General features: G+C 40.0%; 1 protein-coding gene across 2 annotated transcripts in view; it reads left to right on the top strand.

The window, feature by feature from the left end:
• Nucleotides 1–23,241, top strand: part of DCDC2 (doublecortin domain containing 2) — a 136,890-nt gene that overhangs the window by 46,312 nt on the left and 67,337 nt on the right. For both annotated transcript variants that reach the window (XM_075270941.1, XM_075270940.1), the window contains 5 exons: nucleotides 2,596–2,672; nucleotides 2,755–2,886; nucleotides 3,586–3,732; nucleotides 4,476–4,530; nucleotides 14,371–14,542. In XM_075270941.1, the coding sequence (XP_075127042.1) occupies nucleotides 2,596–2,672; nucleotides 2,755–2,886; nucleotides 3,586–3,732; nucleotides 4,476–4,530; nucleotides 14,371–14,542 (583 nt within the window). The remainder of the gene's footprint in view (nucleotides 1–2,595; nucleotides 2,673–2,754; nucleotides 2,887–3,585; nucleotides 3,733–4,475; nucleotides 4,531–14,370; nucleotides 14,543–23,241) is intronic.

Here is a 23,241-nt window from a genome sequence, read left to right as displayed (position 1 = left end):
TGTGAACCACGAGTAAGAAGACTTGCTTCAGAATTAATATTGTATAGGGAATCTTTTCTGAAGTTGACTTTTTCAGGTGGGGTAACAGGCCCTCTTTAATAGCAATGTCATCCAAACTAAATAACAATGACAACAGATTAAGGCTCTGTTCACATCACATTTATGATATATAACATTTACTTTTTTTGCTAGGTACTGATGTATTGAGTAGAATATTATTCTATACTAACACTATGGACACATGTACAGTATATGCTAGGTGTTTTCTTGTTGTACATGCTAAAGGTACATTACAAATGTCATGTGAACCCAGCCTTACAAATATGTTGTGGACTTTTTTCTACATATTTACTGATAGAATGTTTTCATATGTAATATGTATGTTTCTTCTACATTGTACAATTCATGCATGAAACTCACCTTCTGTATGGCAAAAATCGGTGTCGCTTGACTCTCATCATGTGATACAACAAAAAAAAGGCTTAGGGTGGGTTCACATCTGCGCCCGGTCTCCGCTTTAGCCAAACCGGCGGGTTTCCGTCTTCTGCACCGAGAAACTGGACAGGGGACGGAAACCTGACGGTCCGTTTTAAAACCCATTCACTTGAATGGGTTTGCAAAGTGACTGCCTGTGAACATCTTCTGCCTGTCCACAGCGAAACCGTGTTTTTTTTTTTTTTTTAACCAAACACAAAGTCCTGCATGTCCAACTTTGTGTCTGGCTAAAAAAAACGGTTTTGCCATGGACAGGCAGAAGACACTAATGGGCAGTCACTTTGCAAACCCATTCAAGTGAATGGGTTGGAAAACTGACCGCCGGGTTTCCGTCCCCTGTCCAGTTTCTCAGGGCAGAAGACGGAAACCTGTTGGATTGGCTAAAGTGGAGATTGGGCGCAGATGTGAACCCACCCTTACTAGTATGCTTTTAGTAGTATGGTATAATACTAGGCTGAGTAGAAGAGAACAGAAGATACTTTTGTAAGAAATGCTCATTGTGGTATTAAGTTGCCTCAAACTTAAGTGAATGAATTGGTCAGTGAATGAAATGTATTTATAAACCATTAGAAATATCTCTGTTAAGCCAAGGACATCTCTGTTTATGATTTATTGAAAATATGTTTCATTACTACGTAAGTGTCTTGGTCGCTAAGTAGGTGCTGTAAGCATGCAGGATTGTGGAAAGACATTTACAATACATAGAAATAAAAATATACACAAATGTCTATTGCAGTAATGTCTGTGAAAGTGTTTGGCCCAATAGGCCTACAGGTTTTATCCTGCAGGAATATGATAGTGCCTTTCCAATTGTGAAATTTTCCCATAACCATGAGAAGATTTGAGCTTCAACATCTATACTTGTATGTCAGAAATATTCATAGTAGCAAAAATGTCTCAAGTCATCTAAAAACTAACCTTGATGGCTGACAAGTTTTTATTGTATAATAATTATAACCTATCACTTCCATAACATGGGGATACCAGCATAACCTGAAAATCACACCCTCTCTGTTCAATATAAGGAACAAGAGGCAGCATTCAGCTGGATCATCTTGAGGTTTATTTAGCTCCTGGCTGCATGACCTGTGGCCCGGGCTCTGCGTGCAGCCCACTATTCTTCATCATATATACTAATGATATCTCATAAGTGTCTTCGATTGGAATATCTTGTTGTGTTTTATTGCAGGGGTTGGGAGTAAAGAGATTTATTTAGTATTGTGTCATTATATTGTTGCTACCATCATATAATGTACAATGTATACTATAAAACTTAAAGGGGCTCTGTCATTGGGAAAAGTCACTTTTAGATAAGCACATCCTTGCATAGCCTTTAAAAAAGGCTATTCCACACCTACCTTTAAATCGTCTCAGTGGTTTTTGAATGAGCCCGTTTTTATTCATATGCTAATTAGCCTCTTGGTGCACCCTGGAATTCTCATCGCGCACCCTCTGCCTATTCTTTCCTATGTATGTGTACAGCACAGGCGGCTGCTGATGACTTCCTGCTTCCTGTTTGCACACACAGATAGGAAATAATAGCAGAGAGGAGTGCTGCTGGGAACTTCCTGTGCTGGCTGGAAGCTCATTAGCATATGAATAAAAATAAATAAAAACGGACTTATTCAAAAACCACTGAGGCAATTTACATACAAAAGGGACGTGTGGAATAGCCTTTCTAAAGGCTATGTATGTATGTGCTTAGTTAAAAATGACTTTTCCTAATGATAGAGCCTCTTTAAGTTAAGCCCCAAAAAGTTGTCCAATTCTATTCCAATTTGGACAATAGCTAAATTAGAATTTAGCTCTGTATGTTATTGGGCACTTCTATGGTATTAGAGGACACTGGTATTCTGAGCTAAGTAAACCTAATGGTGATCATGTTGTGGATTGCCTCATTGTCCATATATTGAGGGTTTCTTCCACAACCCAAAGATCCCCAGTCAAAAACCTCTCACCATTACCCAAAGGCTATATTCAGTCATGAGTTTTAAGGAAAATTGCAGATCTACATTTGTAGCCATAGGATTTCCAAAAATATTTTGTCTTCCATTTTACTGTAATAATCTGCACAAATAGGTTCTTATCTTTCACTTCCAGGTAAAGCCTGTGTCCCACAGCAGGATCAATGTATCAGCAAGGTTTAGGAAAAATGTTCAAGAACCCTGCACAGTCTTGTGAGTAATCTCATTATAAGCCTTATGTTGTTTTCTATGTTGATATATGTACATGTTTATTATGTTTGTCTTTTCCCACCAGCCTTATTGCTAATGGAGATATCATGAACCCAGTGGTGCGTTTACTGATACCTAAGAAGGTCCTGGATCAGTGGGAACTTGTTCTTGCCATGGTTACAGACAAAGTGAAACTCAGGAATGGAGCGGTCCATCGGTACACACTTTATTCTTACTTTACATGGCTAGTCTACAGATCTCTAGTTACTTCAGCAATGTTTTTCTGCTACTCTATTCTTGCTCTTGCGGTAGCTAATGAGGTATAGCCCTGCTCCTAACAAATGTTCAGAAGATGGTCTTGTAGAAGTAGAAAGTAGAAATGTATACTTTTCAAGAAATTTCTAAAGCAAACTATGGAATCTACAAGCAGTAAGGCAAAGGCTCCATGTTGCGAGCCACAGCTGAAAAACATTGTATAAAAGACCGCAACGGAAACGCATCATGTTTTTTCTGCAATGTTTTTTTACTGAGATTCCACAGAGGTTTCCTCTTCAGACTTTCTGCTTCTATTATACCTATACGGAAAACGCCATCATTTCTGTAATTATAATTGACATGCTGCGATTTGTCTAAAACATCATTTGATTCAGGTGACCCTAACCTGTCTATTTACAGGGCTCTGGGCTCTGGTGATAGTCTTCTCTAAATAAATGACAAGTTGTACTGAATCTACAAACTGTTCAGCTTCTCCGACCTTAACCATGCAGTCTGCAGATTAGTAGTGCTTGAACACATACGTTCTGGAGTTTTCATTTAGACAGTTTACCAGAACTATTGTCTTAGATCTGTGTAGACAACATCAGATCATTAAACAGATTCAATAAATGTTTAATTTTGTTTCTTTTTCTCCCTTCAGTTTATACACATTAGACGGAATTCCTATTCAAGATGGCTCAGAACTAGAAAATGGACAGTTTTATGTTGCAGTTGGCAGAGACAAATTCAAAAAGTTGCCATACAGTGATCTGATATTCTCAAAGTCATCAGTTAGAAGGGCACAAGGGTAAGCCTAACATCTAAATTGGCCTATATTAGGTGTTCACTGTCATATAATATACTTATTTAAGTCTTTTCCGCACATTGCAATATTGCAATAACTCACATTGCTTCATAAACTAAGGCTAAGGCCCCACAGGACGACCCACAGCTTTAAAGCGCTGCTGGAAAAAACGTGGCTGGAACACATCGTGGTTCTTCCTGCAGAGCTTTAAGTCGATAGTTTGTGGAGTTCTCCTCCGCGGACTTTCTGTTACAATTATATCAACGGAGAAGCCACCGGCATTTCCATAGATATAATTGGCATGCTACAATCTCCAAAACTGTGTCATTTTTGGAAATCACAGCGTGTCCGCGCCGCGGCTTTTAATGCAAAGTGGGCATGGGATTCACAAGAATCCCATCCAGGTAGTTTTGTAAGCTCGCAATATGTCATCATTTTTTGTTAGCCATTAAAAAGGTATCAACTGCTGAGGACTCTCAATCTTTACATTTCATTGTATCCTGTATTCTGTACACAATCAGTTTCAGTTTATAATGGGTTCTATGGTGAGTGGAGGGGAAAGAGATTGAGACATGACACTTTCTACAGCATTAAATTAGTAATTCCTATTATTCCTAGTTCAGATGTCTCTTTGTAGCATCTTATCTTCACTTAATCTATGGATTTATGGGAAAAAAGTTTACTTATGTTTTAAATATTCGTAACTATTATTTATTTTCTTTTTCAATGCCCTCAAAATCAATTAGGTCCAAAGCATCATCATTGCCTCCCATCAATGGATATAGAAAATCTAAGGAGAATGTAAGTAGATGAAATATATATCAAAGTGTTTGTGCAAATGAACAAACTAAAATAACTTGCATGCAATTGCTATTTAAAGTACCGAAAGTATATAACATGCAGGTCCCAGTGGAAGTGTCACTCTGATCATCTAAGGCTTATCCCTACAGACCCACAGCCTCTAACTTTAGCACACAAGACACAAATAAAGGACTACAAGGCTGTTCTGTGTGCTCTGACTCACCTTATGCATTTTGCTATGGCATACTATTTTAAATTAGCCATGTCTACTGACAATTTTAATATATTTTTATAAGGAGAAAGTGATGTCCTGTAGCAGGTGCTGGAATACTATCTGCGTAATGGGTGCAACTGCACAGGGGCTCCAAGGAATGGAAGGGTCCTTTCTGCTACAGTTAGAAACTTGATAGATGATGTTAAGTAAAAATGGAACTGTAGTCTACTCTTCAGAAAGGGAATGGCCAAATCACAAACTGGTTGTCAGAGAGATCCATGGGGTGAGCAAACTGGTACAGGCAGCAGATGGTGGACCTGCTGTGCTCCCAGACCAGCTTGACTTGGGGCCACCTCTAAGGGCTTTATCCCAGCAAATTCCCAGTTTTCAATCTTTAACCCCATATAGGGATATGGACTTTGCTGCCCGCAGTCCGTCAGGCCACCACCTCATGAGGTGCTCCTGGTTTGGCAGCAGCTGACTAGCTGACACAACAGACACCACAGCAACTGGCTAAAGCTGACAGAAAAGAGGACAGGACAAACAGGTATGGCAGGAGCCAAAAGGCCACAGGAAAAAACAGACAGACACCAGGATAAAATACATACATGCATCAGAACAAGGAACTGAATGATACACAGATACATCAATAACATTGATCAGCCAGACAGATACATAAAACAGCTAGACACATCCATTGCTCAGCCCCAGTCCAGAGTGTAGTCCAAGCGAAGATCACTCCGCACAGAGAACTAAATGATCCTGAAATCTTCCTTCTTTCTTCTCTTCCTTAGCTGCTATGGATTCCTAGTATGTTTTTTTTCTCAGCTCAGCTGTGTGTCTCCTTCTGTAATATATTACTGTTTATTGTCCTGTATCTTTATTATCATGCTGAAACCATGGTGGGACTATTAAATGATTACCTTATTTTATTTTAGTTCAGACTAAAATAGGCAGAGGCAGTCATGGCTTGGCAGAGGATAGCTCACAGGTGAACTCAATAGGCCTATGGGCTGATCCAAGTGCAGAAACAAAAAAAGGAACATATAGCATCCCAGCAATGCTGGGAGAGCGCAGACTGTTACACTGGGCAGGACTAAGTGACTGAAGGGTGGCCTTTTGTTGATTATACCATTGTTTAGCAGCTGGAAAAAGAGTCTTGATGAGTGTGATTGATTGTTGTGTAGTGTTAGTGGTCAGTGTGTGGTGTGTGTTATGTGTATAGAGTGGAGTGTTAATGGTGCTTGAATCTCGTGAGCTGTGCCACGTGTCCTTTTTTTATGTGTTGTGCATATGCCCCATGTGTCCAGTTTATTATTATTATTGTGACACATCTACCCTTGATTTCAGTAACTGGGAGATATTTGTTAGTTTATTGCCTGTGGGCCCAATAAGTGGGCATGACACATAATACATGGGTGACTATATAAGTCTTAAGTGTAAATGGCACATATGTCTAAACTGTAAATGATACATGGCATGACACTTACACCCGTCTATGCCAGAAAACTATTAGTAAATTCACGGTATGCCTGAGTTACTGTATTCATAATAAACTGTACAAAAAGATTTTTAGTCAATTAAGGTAAATAATGTAAAAAAATAACAAAGCTGTTGTGGAATTTTTCATGCATTTTGCCATTATTAAAGGACTTGTATGCAGTGGCGTAACTACCATGGTAGCAGTGGTAGCGGCTGCCACAGGGCCCAGGACATTAGGGGGCCCGGCGACAGCCACTACCGCTGCGTTTTTTTTCTTTTTTCTTAATAGGCCGTTACAGGCTGGAGTTACTCCAGCTGGTAACAGGCCCTATTTACTTACTGATCCTGGCTGGGCCGGGATCGGTAAGTGACACCGCGGGCCCCACAAAGACTATCATTATACTCGGGGGTCTTTGCAGTGGCGTTGTCGGTTCATGTGACATCCGACGTCATTGAAGAAGGACTACAGCAGAAGACTGCAGCGGAGACAGGTAAGTAACAGTGTTTTTTTATGTTTTTATTCCCCCTGGGTCTCCGATTATTATCTTTTCAGACCCCAGAGTATAATGATTGTTTATGGGTGACCACAGTGGCGCATAATACTGAGTGCAGGGGCAACTATGCAACATATTAGTGTGTGCAGGGGCCAATAAGGGACATAATACTGTGTGCAGGGGCCACTAAGGGACATAATACTGTGTGCAGGGGCCACTGAGGGACATAATACTGTGTGCAGGGGCCACTGAGGGACATAATACTGTGTGCAGGGGCCACTAAGGGACATAATACTGTGTGCAGGGGCCACTAAGGGACATAATACTGTGTGCAGGGGCCACTAAGGGACATAATACCGTGTGCAGGGGCCACTATGGGGCATAATACTGTGTGCAGGGGCCACTAGGGGCATAATAGAGCACGCAGAAATGCGGAGGAGGGGGTCGGTCGAGGTCTTCGGCGTCGTTGTCGGTCAGAGGGAGGGGCCCCATGTCAAAAGTTCGCCACGGGGCCCCGTCATTGCTAGTTACGCCACTGCTTGTATGAATTAAATGATAACGTATATGTACACCAACTAATACCTAAGAATCCACAGTTTAGGAATATTAAAAGTGATTGCTATCAGAATTGGGTAAGACAATGAGCAGAACTCTTGTGACTTGATTTTTAAGGAGTTAATTAAATAAGAATAAAATAATAATAGTTAATAGAAGGAATTCTCAATGTATACATTTCACTGGGGTTTGTGACACAAGTTAATAATTCTTGTAATGTCACACATGATGGTGAACAAAAGGTATGTTGAGGAATGACTGGACAAAACCAGACTGCGATATAGTGAGTCAGCATGGAAAGCATGTGGACAATCTTTAACAGAGTTCACTTACACCTGGCTGCACTTCATATTAGGCCATCATCATTGCCCTTCTCCATAAATAAAACAGCAGGTTCTGGACATCAAGGAGACCGTGTGAATTAGATGATATTATACGGTTTTTATAGATGTTATATGTGTGATTGTACGCTGAATATCTTACCATAGGTTCACACTAGCGTTCCATCCCCCATTCTGCTTAAAATAGGTGGAGAGAAAAGTCTCTGCCGACTTCAGTATGAAATCGTCAGAAACCTAGTGGACCCCATTATAGTTTATGGGGTCCGCAAGTCCGAGTAACTGCTTTTTAAGAAGATAGGGTTTACTTTTTTCGGGTCTCCAAGCGGACCCAAAGGACTAGTGTGAACCTAGCTTTAGAGATACATTTTTGCAATAATTACTCAGTTTTGCACATAGTCTTAATGCGCAACTAAACTTTTGGGCAACTTGACTTACTGGCAGTATTTTGTAATATATATAATACATTTTGGATCCTTTAAGTGAAATCCTGCATTTTTCACTCTTTTTTTCACTTTTGTTTCTGTATTGAGAGCTGCTTCTGCCTGTCACTGAAGGTTACTGTGTATGGTGTAGGAGAGTATTAGGCTGTATTAAATGTAGAGAAAATGCGGGGGGGGGGGGGGGGGGGTCACGGCAAACAGTTATATCTTGCTTTTGGTGTCATATGAAAGAAGTTGAAGTGCTATCAAGAGATACCAGTGGCTGAAAACACAGTCACGATTGAGATTTTTATATCATATATATTATACAGCTGCATATAAATATCCTAATCCCGACTGTGTTTTCAGCCAGTGCTATCTCTGGAAATAATTTACATAGCTCTGCAACTTTGTCATAGAATCTCCTCTTTTATATGTCATGTGTGTCTAATGTATTGAAGCAGAATTGAGGGCACTTTATGAGGTCAGCCTGAAGTCATCCATGTTTAGTTAACCAGAACCCTGGGCAGTGAGTTTTGGTTAACTAAAGTCACATATTAAACAACCCTCAATGAACAATTGCTACAGTGCTGCTTATTGCAAATATATATACTGTTTACTACTGTCGTCTCCGGCTTCCTCCTGTAGTCAGCATGGTAAGCTGTGTGACAAATGTTAGAGACATATTCTGCTAATGCACTTGCTGTCTTCTTCTGGAATTTGAGGACGGGATGAATATATTAAATGAAGGATCCAAAGTTAAAGTGTAACTGTCATTTGAACTTTATTTTTGTAAATGAATGTGTATGTAAAAGGTTAATAAATATTTTTGTAATGGACTTTATTGAGAGACGTAGGCTAAACCCTATGAAGTTTTTAGGGTAGTTTAGGTGTTAATGCTTTTTTCTTATTTTCCATCTCTGTCTTCCAAAATTCATAACTTCTTTATTTCTCTGTCAACATAGCGCTATGAGGGCTATACTCGAGTATAAGCCAAATTTTCAGCACAGTTTTTTGTGCTGCAAAAGCCCCCCTCGGCTTATACTCGAGTCAGCAAAAAAAAAAAAAGTTATTTATCTATTTTATTTTATTTGTTTTAGGGGGGGGGGGGTTGTCTGAGACCAGCTGCAATATCAATGTATAGAATCTCCCATAAAACAGTGGAAAAATAAAAAAAGCTTTAAAAAAAATAAATAAATAAAAGTTCTAAATCCCTCCTTTCCCTAGAATACATACAAAAGTAGAAAATGACTGTGAAACACATACACATTAGGTATCCCTGTGTCTGAAAGTGCCCAGTCTACTGAATATAGGGGATCTGCAGTGCTCCTCTTCTGTCGGAAAGGGGTTAATAGGAGCACTGCAGATACCCTATATTCAGCCAGGCTGAATTCCAAGTGGGGAAAAAAAAACAACAAAAAAATAGTCCTCAAGCTCAGGGAAGGGGCAGACAGACAATCAAAACATCCCTTTCCCAGCATCCAGCATCTGCTGCAACCAAAAACTCCGGCTATTTTAATTTTTGAAATTTTCCAGTAGCTGCTGCATCCCCCCCCCCCCCCCCGGCTTATACTTGAGTCAATAAGTTTTCCCAGTTTTTTGTGGTTTATATTCAGGTCGGCTTATTCTCGAGTATATACGGGTAGTTGTATTTTTAATTGCCACCATTTTGGGGTACATAATGTTTTCATTAGCTTTTCTTAACGTTTATATGGGTTTAATGTGAAAAAAATGTACAGTCTGTTATGTTTTATTTCCATGGTGCTTACTTGGCAGTACATGCAAATTTGTCAGTCAGTTTATGATTACGGCGATACCACATTTGTATTGGTTGTGTTATGTTTTACTATTACTAACTAGAACACCATTTTGTCAAAATAAACAATTTGCTTGGGCTGCTTGTACCCTGACGCTGGGTTCACACTAGCGTTCGGCAGCCCATTCAGAGCTTTCCGTCTTCTGCATGCAGAAGACGGAAACCTGTCAGACCAGGTCCGGCCGTGAGCGGTGGTGAGCGTTTTATGCTCTCTGCCGCGAAACCGTTTTTTTAAAACCGGACACAGAGTACTGCATGTCCGACTATGTGACCGATTTAAAAAAAAAAAAAAAACGGTTTTGCGGCGGAGAGCATAAAGCGCTCACCGCCGCTCACGGCTGGACATCTTTCAAACCCATTCAAATGAATGGGTATGAAAGAGTCCTGCAGGTTTCCATCTCCTGCCTCTGTTTTGTGCAGGAAATGGAAACCTGCAGAACGGAGACCGGGCGCAGATGTGAACGAGCCCTGACATCCATTTTTTTTTTCTCCTTTTTTATTTGTAGGGCTATGTGGGGACTCTTTTGTTACTGAACAAAGCTGTAGTTTATAGTGATGCCATTTTCTGATATTACTTTTTATTGTTTTTTGGCAGAAGGTGAGGTGGCCAAAACACAGAAATTGATTCACTTTGGTAGCATAAATAACATTATTTTGAGATCCTATGGATTTATATGCAGTAGGCAATACCTAATATGAATTTATTTTATATATATTTTTAACTAAAAAGATGTTTTTATGAACTTTTATTTTTCATTTAATTTTTGACTTTCTTTTTTACTCACTTTTTTTTTTTTTAATTGTCCTACTAGGGGGATTTCAACCCCTGTACCATTTACTGCAATACATCTGGAGTTGTTTCTTTTGACTTTTCAGGATAAGCTGCCATGTGTGTTAAATTATTTCTTGGCACCATATGACTTATATTTTGCATTATTTACTAGTTTCCCCCTCTGCATGCTTCATCTATAGTTTGCTAAATCTTCAGTTATGATAGAAAGTTTCTATTCAACTACATCATCAGGCTAAGGCTATATTCACAAGACTGAGTTTCATCTGTGAATGCAGTCCGTATGTTCGCTGGTTTACCAAACTGACCTTCATGCTGGCAGAGGGAATTGTAGCAGTACAGTTACGGTATGTATGATGCTAGTAGTCTCTGTCTCCCAGTGACATACTGTCACATACTGTAATCAGTGAATCTAGACTAATCCTGTCTTTCTTCTGTACTTACTGTTGGCTCCTTCTCCTCTCCTAGTAGTTTTCTATATACATGTGTAATCATGTCCACCTCGAGATGGATATAACGAGGATTTCCATAGTTAAAAGGCAGCATAGCAGCAGTAGGAGGGGCAGAGAATAAAATAAAATATAAAATAAATACATTTTTGGCACAGTTTGCACAAGATGTTGCATTTGCATTAGTAAATCTGCCCTAGTGTCTCTACATTGAGAAGCAGAAGGAGCTGAGATATCAGCAAGTGGTATAGTTTAGTCTCTATGGCTACTACACTACTGATACTACTATATTATATTTGCTTAGTCTCCTGGTTTCTAAATGTTTCTGCTCAATCTATATCTCTACCCCAGAAACCAGTTTCTAGTCATAGTGGTCAGGATGGCATATCCTGAAGGTGTGCCATCACTTTTATATCTTGATAAACTCTTTAGTAATTGTTTTTTGAAAGAAAAATCTTGAGCATCTTTAAACTGGGGCCCCACGTTGTGGTAACACAGCTTTTTTTTGTTGCAGATTTTGTTGTCATTTTTGGAATCAAAGCCAAGAAAGGCTACAAATGGAATGGGAGATATATAGGAAGCTCTTATTATACCTACTGCTCAATCCACTCCTGGCTTTGGTTTAAAAAAGCGCAGCAAAATCTGCAGCAAACAAAGCTGCGTTTCCACAACATGGGGCCTCAGCCTTAGACTGTGTAGTTTAATTTTACATCACCTATTAGTTTGGGACAAAACAGGTGTCAAAATTTTGTTGTTTGCTCAGCATGCAAACCAGAAAAAGCCTCGAAAACACATATTAATGTGGTACAAGGCACCACAGGGAAAGGGAAATTTCCTTTATTATTTTCACAGTGACGGGTGGAAAATGTATTATTCACTCCCCTCTCTCTCTTTGTAGGCTTCAGGTTAGATAATGTTGAGCTAATTGACATTTTTGTGGTCACCTTGTCCGGATCACATTACTAACTTTGTAACTATGAAGGGTGTAATGAATTGCGGACAATGGCATTGATTATATGTTACCAGTATTTCTGCAATTCTCCTATTGTGTGACAGACTGGTAACTAAACCGAACAATCAGATTTCTTGTCTTAAACAATGGGTATCACATTCTAGATATATCATGAATGATCACCCAGTGCGTGATATTCAGTAATAGTAACAATAATTGTTCTAGTGCCCACAGTACATTTATTATAGATCTTATTTGATCCCAAGGACTGTTTCAAGACTCTTCTGGAATGTATTTATTTATGTGGTTACCAGAGGAACTGCAGTAGCCCAGGGACTTGTTTCATCCAGCAGATAATGGCAGATAATTAGGTAGGTTGTTGTAGAGTAGAGAAGAGATGTGTACTGCTACTAAGGAAACTCACACCACAACCACAAGCACACGTTCCCCATAGACCATTCAGGCCTTAGAAAAGTGTCCCGAAGGAACTGCAGGCTTGTCATTGGGGACTGATGGTATTTAGGAAGCAGTATAAGGTGTGCTGTAAACAAACCTTTAACTAAAAAAATTCATTATCTTAACATATATATATATATATATTTTTTTATTTCTCAAATTCATTTATTATTGAGGTCAATAATGTAAACCGAGTTTTCCTTTTCTATCACTCATTGCAGTGTGTTCTTCTGACGGATGAAATTGAAAGTAGTGTGAAACTAACCATACTTTAAAGTCTTTCAATATAACACATTATGACAGTGTGATAGGTGAAAATATGATGTCTGAAAGTCCTCAGTTACAGAAATGATGGACGCGTAATAGCTGATAATATGCCGAAACAGTCTGAATTGGCCATTTGGCCTCATCTTCTATGTTTATGGCAATCTTTGCATGAGAGAAACATGGTCACTTTTCTAATATTTTTCTTATTCTATAAAAGTTGCGTAGAGTGTATGTAGCAATATAGGAAAATTACCGTATTTTTCGGACTATAAGGCGCACCGGACTATAAGGCGCACCTGCAAAAAATGCCTGCTAAGGCATCTAGGTTCATATATAAGGCGCACCGGACTATAAGGCGCACCATATAGGGTGCGATTATAGGATGCACCAGATTATAAGATGTGCTGAATTATAAGACGCTGTACATTGGATATTGAATGAAGCACAGTTATGTCACTGGGCTGCTGCACACAGAGCTGTACATATCACAGCTTCTGTATACGGTGGCCGTAGTGCTCAAACCATTTACAGCAGGGGTGCTCACACTTGTATAGGGGTTGAGCTACTTATAAATTGACCATTTTAAAATTATCTACTGTGTGGGCAGAGGCTTGGGCTGCTGTGTGAGCGGGGCCCACAAGTTTACCAAAACTGGGCGGGGCTTAACACGTCTTAGGGGCGGGGCCTGCTCTGATGCAGACGTTCTGATTGGCTCATAGCACTGCCCGGGCACCCAGCACAGAGCCAACACCACTGCCAGTAATGCCGGTGCCCTCAGCACAGACCCCCACAGACCTCCTGCCCGCGGCTGCCTGGAGAGCGGGGAAGGCAACATCCCCCAGAGCTGCTACTGCTTCTGTTCTGTGTGAGACACAGGGGACAGAAGCAGCAGCAGCTCCGGGGGATGATGCGCTCCCAGCTCTCCAGTGTGACACAAACTAGGCGGGGCTGCGGCCCAGGCCCTGCCCACACAACAGACTGCTGTGAAGAACACGTAAGGCAGCGAGGGGGCGTGGCCAGCAGCCAACATGGCCGGACGCTGTCCTAACATCGTGCCACAGAGTGCAGCAGTCACACAGCGGTCACTTCGGCGTGGTGGAGAGACCAGCGACAGCACGACCGGGACCCAACCAGTTGTATTGGGGAAGAGACAGCTTCAAATTGAGTTTCTGCAACTCTCATTAGAGGTAGGACAGATCCATATATAAGGCGCACTGGACTATAAGGCGCACTTGCAATTTCTGAGAAAATTCTAGTATTTTATGTGCGCCTTATTGTCCGGAAAATACGGTACTTTGTGAACAACACAAGGACAGGCACAGATATATACTAAATACAGGTAATAAAAATAAATTAAATAAAATGTGTTGTTGTGAAGCCCAGTTCACAAATTCTTCCATCCATATCACAGCAAGGCCTTCTTGGTCACATCTGTCATGGGAACAGAAAACACAAAGCAGGCCAAGGAATGATCTATTTCATGATGAATACCAACTATTCCATCAAGGAGTCAGTCATTTTACTGTACAAAATAGCATTGAATGCCGCGCTACTCTGTACGACATAAGCAACATCATAAGCTAACCATATTCTTTTTCTTGACAGAGACATGAGCGTCACACTAAATCGACTGGAGGCTCTGCTGATACTGTGGATAATCTGATATCTCCTCAGCCTCCTAAAGCAAAGAGAAATCCAGAACCTCAAATCTTGAACAAACCTGTCCGTGTACAGCAAAAGAAAGAAATGAACATTAATGTTGCCTACCAAGAAAATGGTAAGTGGAATCCCTAATATGTAATAATGTCAATGTTTCTAATACGTCTAAATATTTGATGAGTTTTTAGTTGTGACTTGTTGGTTATCTATTATTATTTAGTTAGTATTATGACCATTTACATGTTTGTAGATTAGATTTGGGCTAAGCGATTATAAATCGAACTCACGATTACGATAGGTTCACACTACCATAAATTTGACATTTTACTTTGATAATGATTAATGAACAAATACCATATATATATATATATATATATATATATATATATATATATATACACCTCGCTATTTAAATCATGCCATGCCACTGAATTTCATTTTCAGTTATATCTTAAAGGGGCTCGATCATTGGGAAAAGTCATTTTTAGCTAGTCACATACTTTCATATGTCAATCCAAATAAATATAAAGTCAATATTAGCTCACCCTTTACTCTCGTCCAAGGTGCACGATCCTATGCCTTCGGGACTTCTCAGGCTGACGTTGTACTCACATAACAATCTTTTTAGAGATGAATCCGCAACACTTGTCCGTTAAATTTTAAAAGATTCTTCTTTTATTTAGTCCATTAAAACCATACAAGACTCCATACAAAAGATTAGAAAAACAAATACAAAAGGAAAGACAACGTAAAAACCGCTGTCAGTACCGCATCTAATCTTTTGTATGGAGTCTTGTATGGTTTTAATGGACTAAATAAAAGAAGAATCTTTTAAAATTTAACGGACAAGTGTTGCGGATTCATCTCTAAAAAGATTGTTATGTGAGTACATACTTTCATAGCCTCTAGAAAACCTATTTCACACCCACCTTTTGTATGTAAATCGCCTCAGTGGTTTTTGAATGATCCAGTTTTTATTCATATGCCAATTAGCCTCTCGGTGCACCCCGGAAGTTTCATCATACACCCTCTCTGCTATTCTTTCCTATGTATGGTACAGCACAGGCTGCTGCTGCTGATGACCTCCTGCTTCCTTTTTGCACACACACATAGGAGATAATAGCAGAGAGGAGGCTGCTGGGAACTTCCTGTGCTGACTGGAAGCTCATTAGCATATGAATAAAAACTGACTCATTCAAAAACCACTGAGGCAATTTACATACAAAAGGTAGGTGTGAAATAGCCTTTCTAAAGGCTATGCAAGTATATGCTTAGCTGAAAATGACTTTTCCCAATGATAGAGCCCCTTTAAGTGCCCCCTCTTAGTAGTGTATACAATGCATAATATATTATTGTACAAATGGCTACCCTTAAAGTATTCATACACTGCTGTCATAATAATATATACTCTGTACAGAACTTTACACATTGCTGTCCTAATAGTATACTGTATACAGCGCTGCCCTAACAGGACATAATATAATATAATATATAATGTACATCACTATATGCAATATAAAATATACTGTATCCAGTGATGTCCTCATAGTATATACTGTATAAACTGCTGTCCTTATAATATATACTTAGGACAGCATTGTGTAGCGTATAGAAAATGGACTTCATACATATACAGTGCTCACGTATAAGGACTGTTCTGTATACAGTGTATACTAGAAGGACAATAGTGTGTACTACACTGTATACAGTATATACATAGTAGCATATACAATCATTTTGGCCGGCCTGTTTAAAATACAATACACACTCTCCTCATATGTGTGTGTATATATATATATATATATATATATATATATATATATATATATATATATTTATTTATTTTTTAACTATTTTATTAGCCCCCAGCAATCCATTGATTCCATGTCCCATAGACTGCAATACAACTGTATTGCAGTCTATGGCAGACTCGCTACATAGCTATTTTGACTGGTCATAAACCAGCCTCAGTAGCTATTGTCTTCGTGTATGTCTGTTACGTACACATGATATGATTCTTGTGTACATAGAGGACATACATGAGTAGGATGAGAAATGTATTATATTCAGGCTGGGGGCAGTGATTAAATACACATGTACATAGAACACATACAGTATACATGGTGTATAATGTAATGTATACAGACTAAAGGTGTTGCTGGCTATATACTTGTCTGCTTAGCACCACATGTTTATGAACAAGGTGTGTAATGTGCCAGTTGTTTTCTGCAATGCTCGTGCTTCAGGCAGGCTGTGTTTGACATATACCAAGAGGTACAAATAGGGCGGCTTGACTGCTGTTGTTCATGTCTTCTAAGCAATCTCCTTCCTTAACACTTTTGTTGCCACTGCAGGAGTTAGCATTACTGCTGTCACGTGTCGTTGGCTCCGGGTTGTCTCACACTGCCATTGGATACCGGATAAGTCACTAAATATGCGCTGTCCAATCAGAATAACTGATGTGTGAATCACATATAAGCATTTCTAATTGGATAGCGTAAAGTTAGTGATTTGTACTATTGCAGTGGGTAACGGACTGTAATAAACAAACCAAAATGACCAACATCCAGTAGATTATTTTGGTTGTTTGGGTTGACTTTTGGCACGACCGTGCTGGGTCCCTCGACTTTCCATGGGAAAATTGGGTCTGTGAAAATGTAGTAGTGTTTCCAATACATCAAAAAGTAGAGCATGCACTACTTTGTCATGGATCATGGACAGCAGAATTGCTGTCATGTGAATAGGGGCTTATTACAAAGAAAACACACACAAATAAACAGCGAATAACAACTAAATTTAAAATTTTACAAACATTTAAATATTATACAGTTATGTTATTGAAAATAGTTTCAATATCATATTAGCAGAAATTTAAAAAATACAAAAGAAAACAGAATCTTACCCAAAATCTACAAGTCACTGTATTAAAGGGGTTGTCCTGGTGAAAATTTTAGTTTTTAATTAGGACTGGGGAAGTGAAAAAATAAATAAAAAAACAAACATACTGTAACGTCTCTGCCTGTTCGGGTCACTGCGCCACCCTCTGCTCGCATGCTGCGGTACAGGAGGCGTGTGCAGTTTCATTCCTTGCTTAGAGTTTTTGGTTGCACTGTGTGAGCATGGCTCTATTTCTGTAATTGATTTTCCACCACACCCGTCTGCCTTCACCTTCATTTCCCTCTGTTTCTCTAATAGTTAAATTTATCCTTGCCCTGTGATTTATAGCCTATCCGCCTATCGACTCCAGGGCGGGTTCTTCCTCCCTATTTATTCTTGGTTCTCATTCACATTGGTGCTTGCTATTGCCTTGTGTGTGCTGGCTTTTCTCTTGCTGTTTATTCGTGTATTCTGATTCTTGACCTCTGGCTTTCCCTATTGACTACTCTTTTGGATATCGATTTTGACACTGCATTGCTCAACTGTTGCTGACCCCTGGCTTGCTGACCTCCCTTTGTTGTTGTTTGTCTTGTCTGCGTTTTGTGTGTCACATATATAGGAAGGGTCCGTCTCCAAGTTGCCGCCTAATACGTAGGATAGGACCAGGCAAGCAGGAAGGGACAGTGGGGGGCTTCAGCTTAGAGCTCACTGTCTCTTGTGCCCCTTTCCCAGAGTTTCCAGCAGCTACTGGGGAATTGCTCCTATTGCAATTCCCTTACACATACTTATGTATGTTATATTATGGTGGAAATGCCCGCTGCATGTGACCGATAAGGCCAATCAGCAGCCTCAGTGGAAAGGACCTGGAACGTCCAAGCCAGCGAGGAATTCTAGGAATTCCACTATAAGAGGACAGATGAGCAGCAGGACTGGACCATATTACGAGGATACTGGAGCACCTGGGACACGTGAACTTTTTTTTAAAAAAATGTTCACCTCTCTGGTCTAATTAAAACATATTTTAGCCTGGACAACCACTTTAGCAGGGATAGATAAAAAGTGCTGATTCTAAATATGTAAATCTTATTTCAGTACTCACTAGTATTCCCCATTGAGCAAGCAAGGAGTCCATGTGCTGAATCACTTAAGAGACATGAGTATACCTTAGCTTACCACATATAGGTTGGATTAGTCCACCAGACTATCAGATGATCCTTCAGTGGGACCATGTTCTGGAAAAAAAAATTGCCCTCACAATCCAGCTGATGCCAGTAATATTTGAAGTTGCCTTTGTAGCCAATTGCTTGCCATTAGGGTTTATTACAAATACTCATTTGGACTTTATAGGTATGTCACGTGTGTGCCACTAAAAGGACATGACATGATGTGTATACATTTAGGGTGGCACTTAGAATCATTTCCTCTGGTGGTCTAAAGGAAATCCAGTTCAAGGCTGTCAATGGATCCTTTGTTGGCTGCCTATGATATAATGCAAGTGAATCCTAAGATGTATTGGCAATTAATATCTTCTTACTTATCCTAACATTATAGTGGTTTGTAGGGGTGATATAAATAGAGAGATTGCCTTTAAAATAAAACTCAGTTGCCATGTCTAGCTAAATATAGCATTTTATATGTATAACTATAGCAATAATCAGTATTTAAAGGGAACAACATTTCTTGATTGATTCATGATTGATTCCGGATGTGTTGTGGAAGTTCTTGCACTGTGCACGGTGTGCCAATAGACTTTGTGTTTGTATATCATTACTGAATGACATGGACAAAGTGTTCTCTATGATTTGTAAGATATGGAAGAGTGTTACTATTCCTGTGGTTCCATCTAGTGGTTGCAATGAATACAGTTCTCTATATTGCACATAAAATACACTAAAACCTTGAAAACATTCTCTCCACCATTCTGAAGCAATTCATACAATTTTATTTAATTGAATTCTGTTTAAGAATATAAGCCTGGGTTTACCAAGGGCATTCTGAGATGTTTGTCTGGATCTATACATTATATTAAAATACTCCACCAGTTGGAGGACATTTTTGTGATGATTGTTACCATGAGCTTTGATCTTTGTTTAAATGGGTTTTACTATCTCACTGTTTCAGCAGTTTGCCTGTTGTCTCTTCTTCTCACTTCCTGTATTCCCCCCAGCCTGCTGAACAGGACACTATGAAGTATCACAGCACTTATGCAGATCAGATAATATGCAGATGCTTGTAGATAACGGACTCAGTGGTATCTATATGTTTACATAGAGATAACAGACTCTGCTTTATCATCGAACTGCAATTAGCTGACTTGATTGTCCTGCTGGCAGAGCAGTGAGTGATGTCACTTGTCCTAGTTCACAGGTCCATGGTTATGGAGGAATAAGTTTACACAATTGCCAAACAAAGCAGCATTTCTAAAGCAATATCTTTAGGAAAAGTCTTCAATTTACATAAGCTATCAGTATAGATAGGATCCTTGAGGCCTGGATCACATCTACGTTTGGTATTCCATTTGGGGAGTTCCTGAACGGAAACCTACATGCATTAAAAAGCGGTTAGCTAAGAAACCACACAGACCCTGTAGACTATAATAGGGTGTGTGTGGTTTCTTCTGCTCGGTGTCCTCACGAATCATGTGGAGACAAAAGTACTGCAGAAAGATAACAGACATATGGCTCGCAGAGCTTTATCAGCAAACTGTAATTAGCTGAACTGATTGTCCTGCAGGCAGAGCTGTATATAACAGCTGTATATATCAGTTTCCCCCCACCCCCACCCCAGAGAGCAGGGACTCATATCATCGGTCCTGCTTATTAGATAGACTGTGCTCCATGGAAATTATGTGTAAAAAACGGTAGCAATAATCTCACATAGCTGGCAAACAAAGCAGCATTGCTAAAGCAATGTATTTAGATAAACTCTTGAATTTACATAATATAGCAGTATAGATAGGATCCTTGAGATAGGAATACCCGTTCAATAATATGATTTTTATTATGACCAGATAAGTAAAAAGCAGAGAATATGTGTAGAATAATATGCCATACATAACTGTCAGCTGAATGCTCGTGTGGCCACTATCTCTCTTATACATATACGCATGAGCATGCTTATTACTTACACGTGGAGAAAGCTAGCGCCAGACTCTTGGTTATATCTTATTTTCAACCAAACAAATGGACTGGACATTGAATGGGAGCGGAGTGACAGTAATCTGTACACAGTGAGATTCTGCTGTCTGGTTCCTGCTCTGCACACTGCGTATTTCCAATACACAGTTTTTATACATTATTTAGGAATGACTTTTCTGGTTGTTCAGAAAGTCTGTTTTCTCTTAAGCATGTAGGATTTAGCTATCCACTTGAAAGATTGGACATCTTTGTGAACGGACACTTAAGGGCAGACACGGACAGTAAAGGACACTGCATGATGTCCCATTTAAAATAATGCAAAATGTAACAGACACAGCTGTCAGACACCGACGCTAGTGTGAACGCCCCCTTAGATGCCACATCATGCTTTAGAATGCAATACAGTGGGTTTCCTAAACAAAATCTGATTAAAGAGGTTTACTGGCCACATTTTTCATACTAATGATGAGAAAATGAATAACTATTATCATTATTATTAACATTACAATGGAATAGCAAAGTGGCCATTTACACTGGATATTTGCGCTGTAAAACCGTATAGACCTTTGGATTGTGGCGCCCGCTCTGCTTCGGAACAGGTGATATAAATAATGTGCTGACATGCGCCATAATAGTCCGTCGTGTCAGCAAGGGGATTTATTGATTACAGCATCTGTTAACCTGTTATCTGCCATTGGCAAGGAACAGGTTAACAGATGCTGTAATACATTACAGTGCAGCATCGTGCAAGCAGGACTTTTCGTTCTGCATTTTTTGGGAGGAGACCCAGTGGATCTCATTATAGTCTACCCACTTTTTAGCGGATTGGGTTTCTGTTTTTCGAATCCCAAAGCAGACCTGAAGAATGGAAATCCGAATGCAGGTGTGAACCTAGCGCCAACCTGCAAATGCTCAGGACAGCAGGCCCCATTTACCAGTTTTGCATAGGTAGCCATGAAATAGGCAGAGGCTTAAAAATGTCAATCATAGCTGTAGAGACAATGCTTAGTGGCATGCTATATATTAGTTCAAGGGCTTATATATAGGGACCTTTAGTAGTGGTAGAAAGATACCTTTTTTGGCCACAAACCAAAGAAGCAATTCATTTTTATGGCTAAACAAATCAGCTTTCAAGTGCACAAGGGGTGGGTTTAAATTGACAGGTTTACCTACATATAGCTGTAGGTGCTTCATCTCTCCTCTGGAATCGCAGCCCAGCAATGAACCTCTAGTTGTGAAGAACATATGAAGAACAAAAACAGTGGAAACGTTTTTCCCACAACCCTTTTCACAGAAAGTCTGCAGAGCTTCTTTGTGGTTTTCCGGGTCAAATATACCGTACCTATTCGGAAAACCCCAGGCTTTCTGTAGGTATAATTGACAGGCTGCAATTTACAAAAATACCATGTTTTTTGAAATTGCAACATGTTCACTGCAGATATATTTCTGAAATGTGTAGAATGAATTAACCAGAATTCCATCCACTTTGCAGATACTGTAAAACATTGCAGTATTTACGCTATATAGGGCCCTGACCTAAAGCATGGGTGGAGGGATAAAGCTGCAGTCTGAGCCACTAATGAGACTACCACAGACACTTAGGGTAAGTTCACACGGAGATTTTTGGTCAGGATTTTGAGGCCGTATCCGCCTCAAAATCCTGACCAATAAGATGGCTCCCATTGAAATCAATGAGAGCCGCTCATTCTTCAGGCGGAGTCACCTTGTGATACGGCCTGAAGACACTCCCTCCTCCATACTAAGCCCATTCATTGGGCCTAATCTGGAGTGGAGTGCGCGGCTGGATGCGGCCTCCTCCTCTGGTTCCGAACCAAAAAACCCTGTGTGAACTTACCCTTACTGGTCATAACTTTGGTATGAAAAACTAGAACAGAGCTGAAGTGCTCTAAATTTATCAGATGTTACACAATTTTTGATACTTTGGCACATTTGTAAGTCTGTCTCATCTAACTTGAGATGTTACTTCACTTTCAATGACACCCCCTTACAGGTTGAGATTGGGGCAATTTTGTATCTTTTTATAATTTTTTTTACATTTTTTTTTAAAGAGGACCTTTCACCACTTTTGGGCACATGCAGTGTTATATACTGCTGGAAAGCTGACAGTGCGCTGAATTCAGCGCACTGTCGGCTTTCCCGATCCGTGCCCGGTGTAAAGAGCTTACGGTGCCGGTACCGTAGTGCTCTATGGTCAGAAGGGCGTTTCTGACCATTAGCCAGATACGTCCTTCTGCCTCGCGGCGCCAATCGCGCTGTACTGTGGAGCGGGGAGGAACGCCCCCTCCCTCTGCTCACACAGCTCGTCCATAGACGAGCATTATCAGGAGCGGGAGGGGGCGTTCCTCCCCGCTCCACAGCACAGCGCGATAGGCGCCGCGAGGCAGAAGGACGTCTCTGGCTAATGGTCAGAAACGCCCTTCTGACCATAGAGCACTACGGTACCGGCACCGTAAGCTCTTTACACCGGGCACGGATCGGGAAAGCCGACAGTGCGCTGATCTCAGCGCACTGTCAGCTTTCCAGCAGTATATAGAACTGCATGTGCCCAAAAGTGGTGAAAGGTCCTCTTTAAAGTTGCAGTTGATAAATCTAGAATACATCCAGCTAGATAGGCTAACCAAGTGCAAAAGTGGAGTGAGTGATGTAAAAATGCAAAATGTAATTTTTTTTAGCTGATGAGCTCAATAGGTCACAAATCTCTACTTTACTTATTTTTAAAGCCATAATTGCATTGTGCAGGGTCAGATAAATTCCACCCGATGTCTTCAAAAATTCCCCTTAT

Source organism: Leptodactylus fuscus, chromosome 4 (assembly GCF_031893055.1).
Source record: "Leptodactylus fuscus isolate aLepFus1 chromosome 4, aLepFus1.hap2, whole genome shotgun sequence".
NCBI classification, from domain to species: domain Eukaryota; kingdom Metazoa; phylum Chordata; class Amphibia; order Anura; family Leptodactylidae; genus Leptodactylus; species Leptodactylus fuscus.
This window is presented reverse-complemented; position numbering and strand designations above follow the sequence as displayed.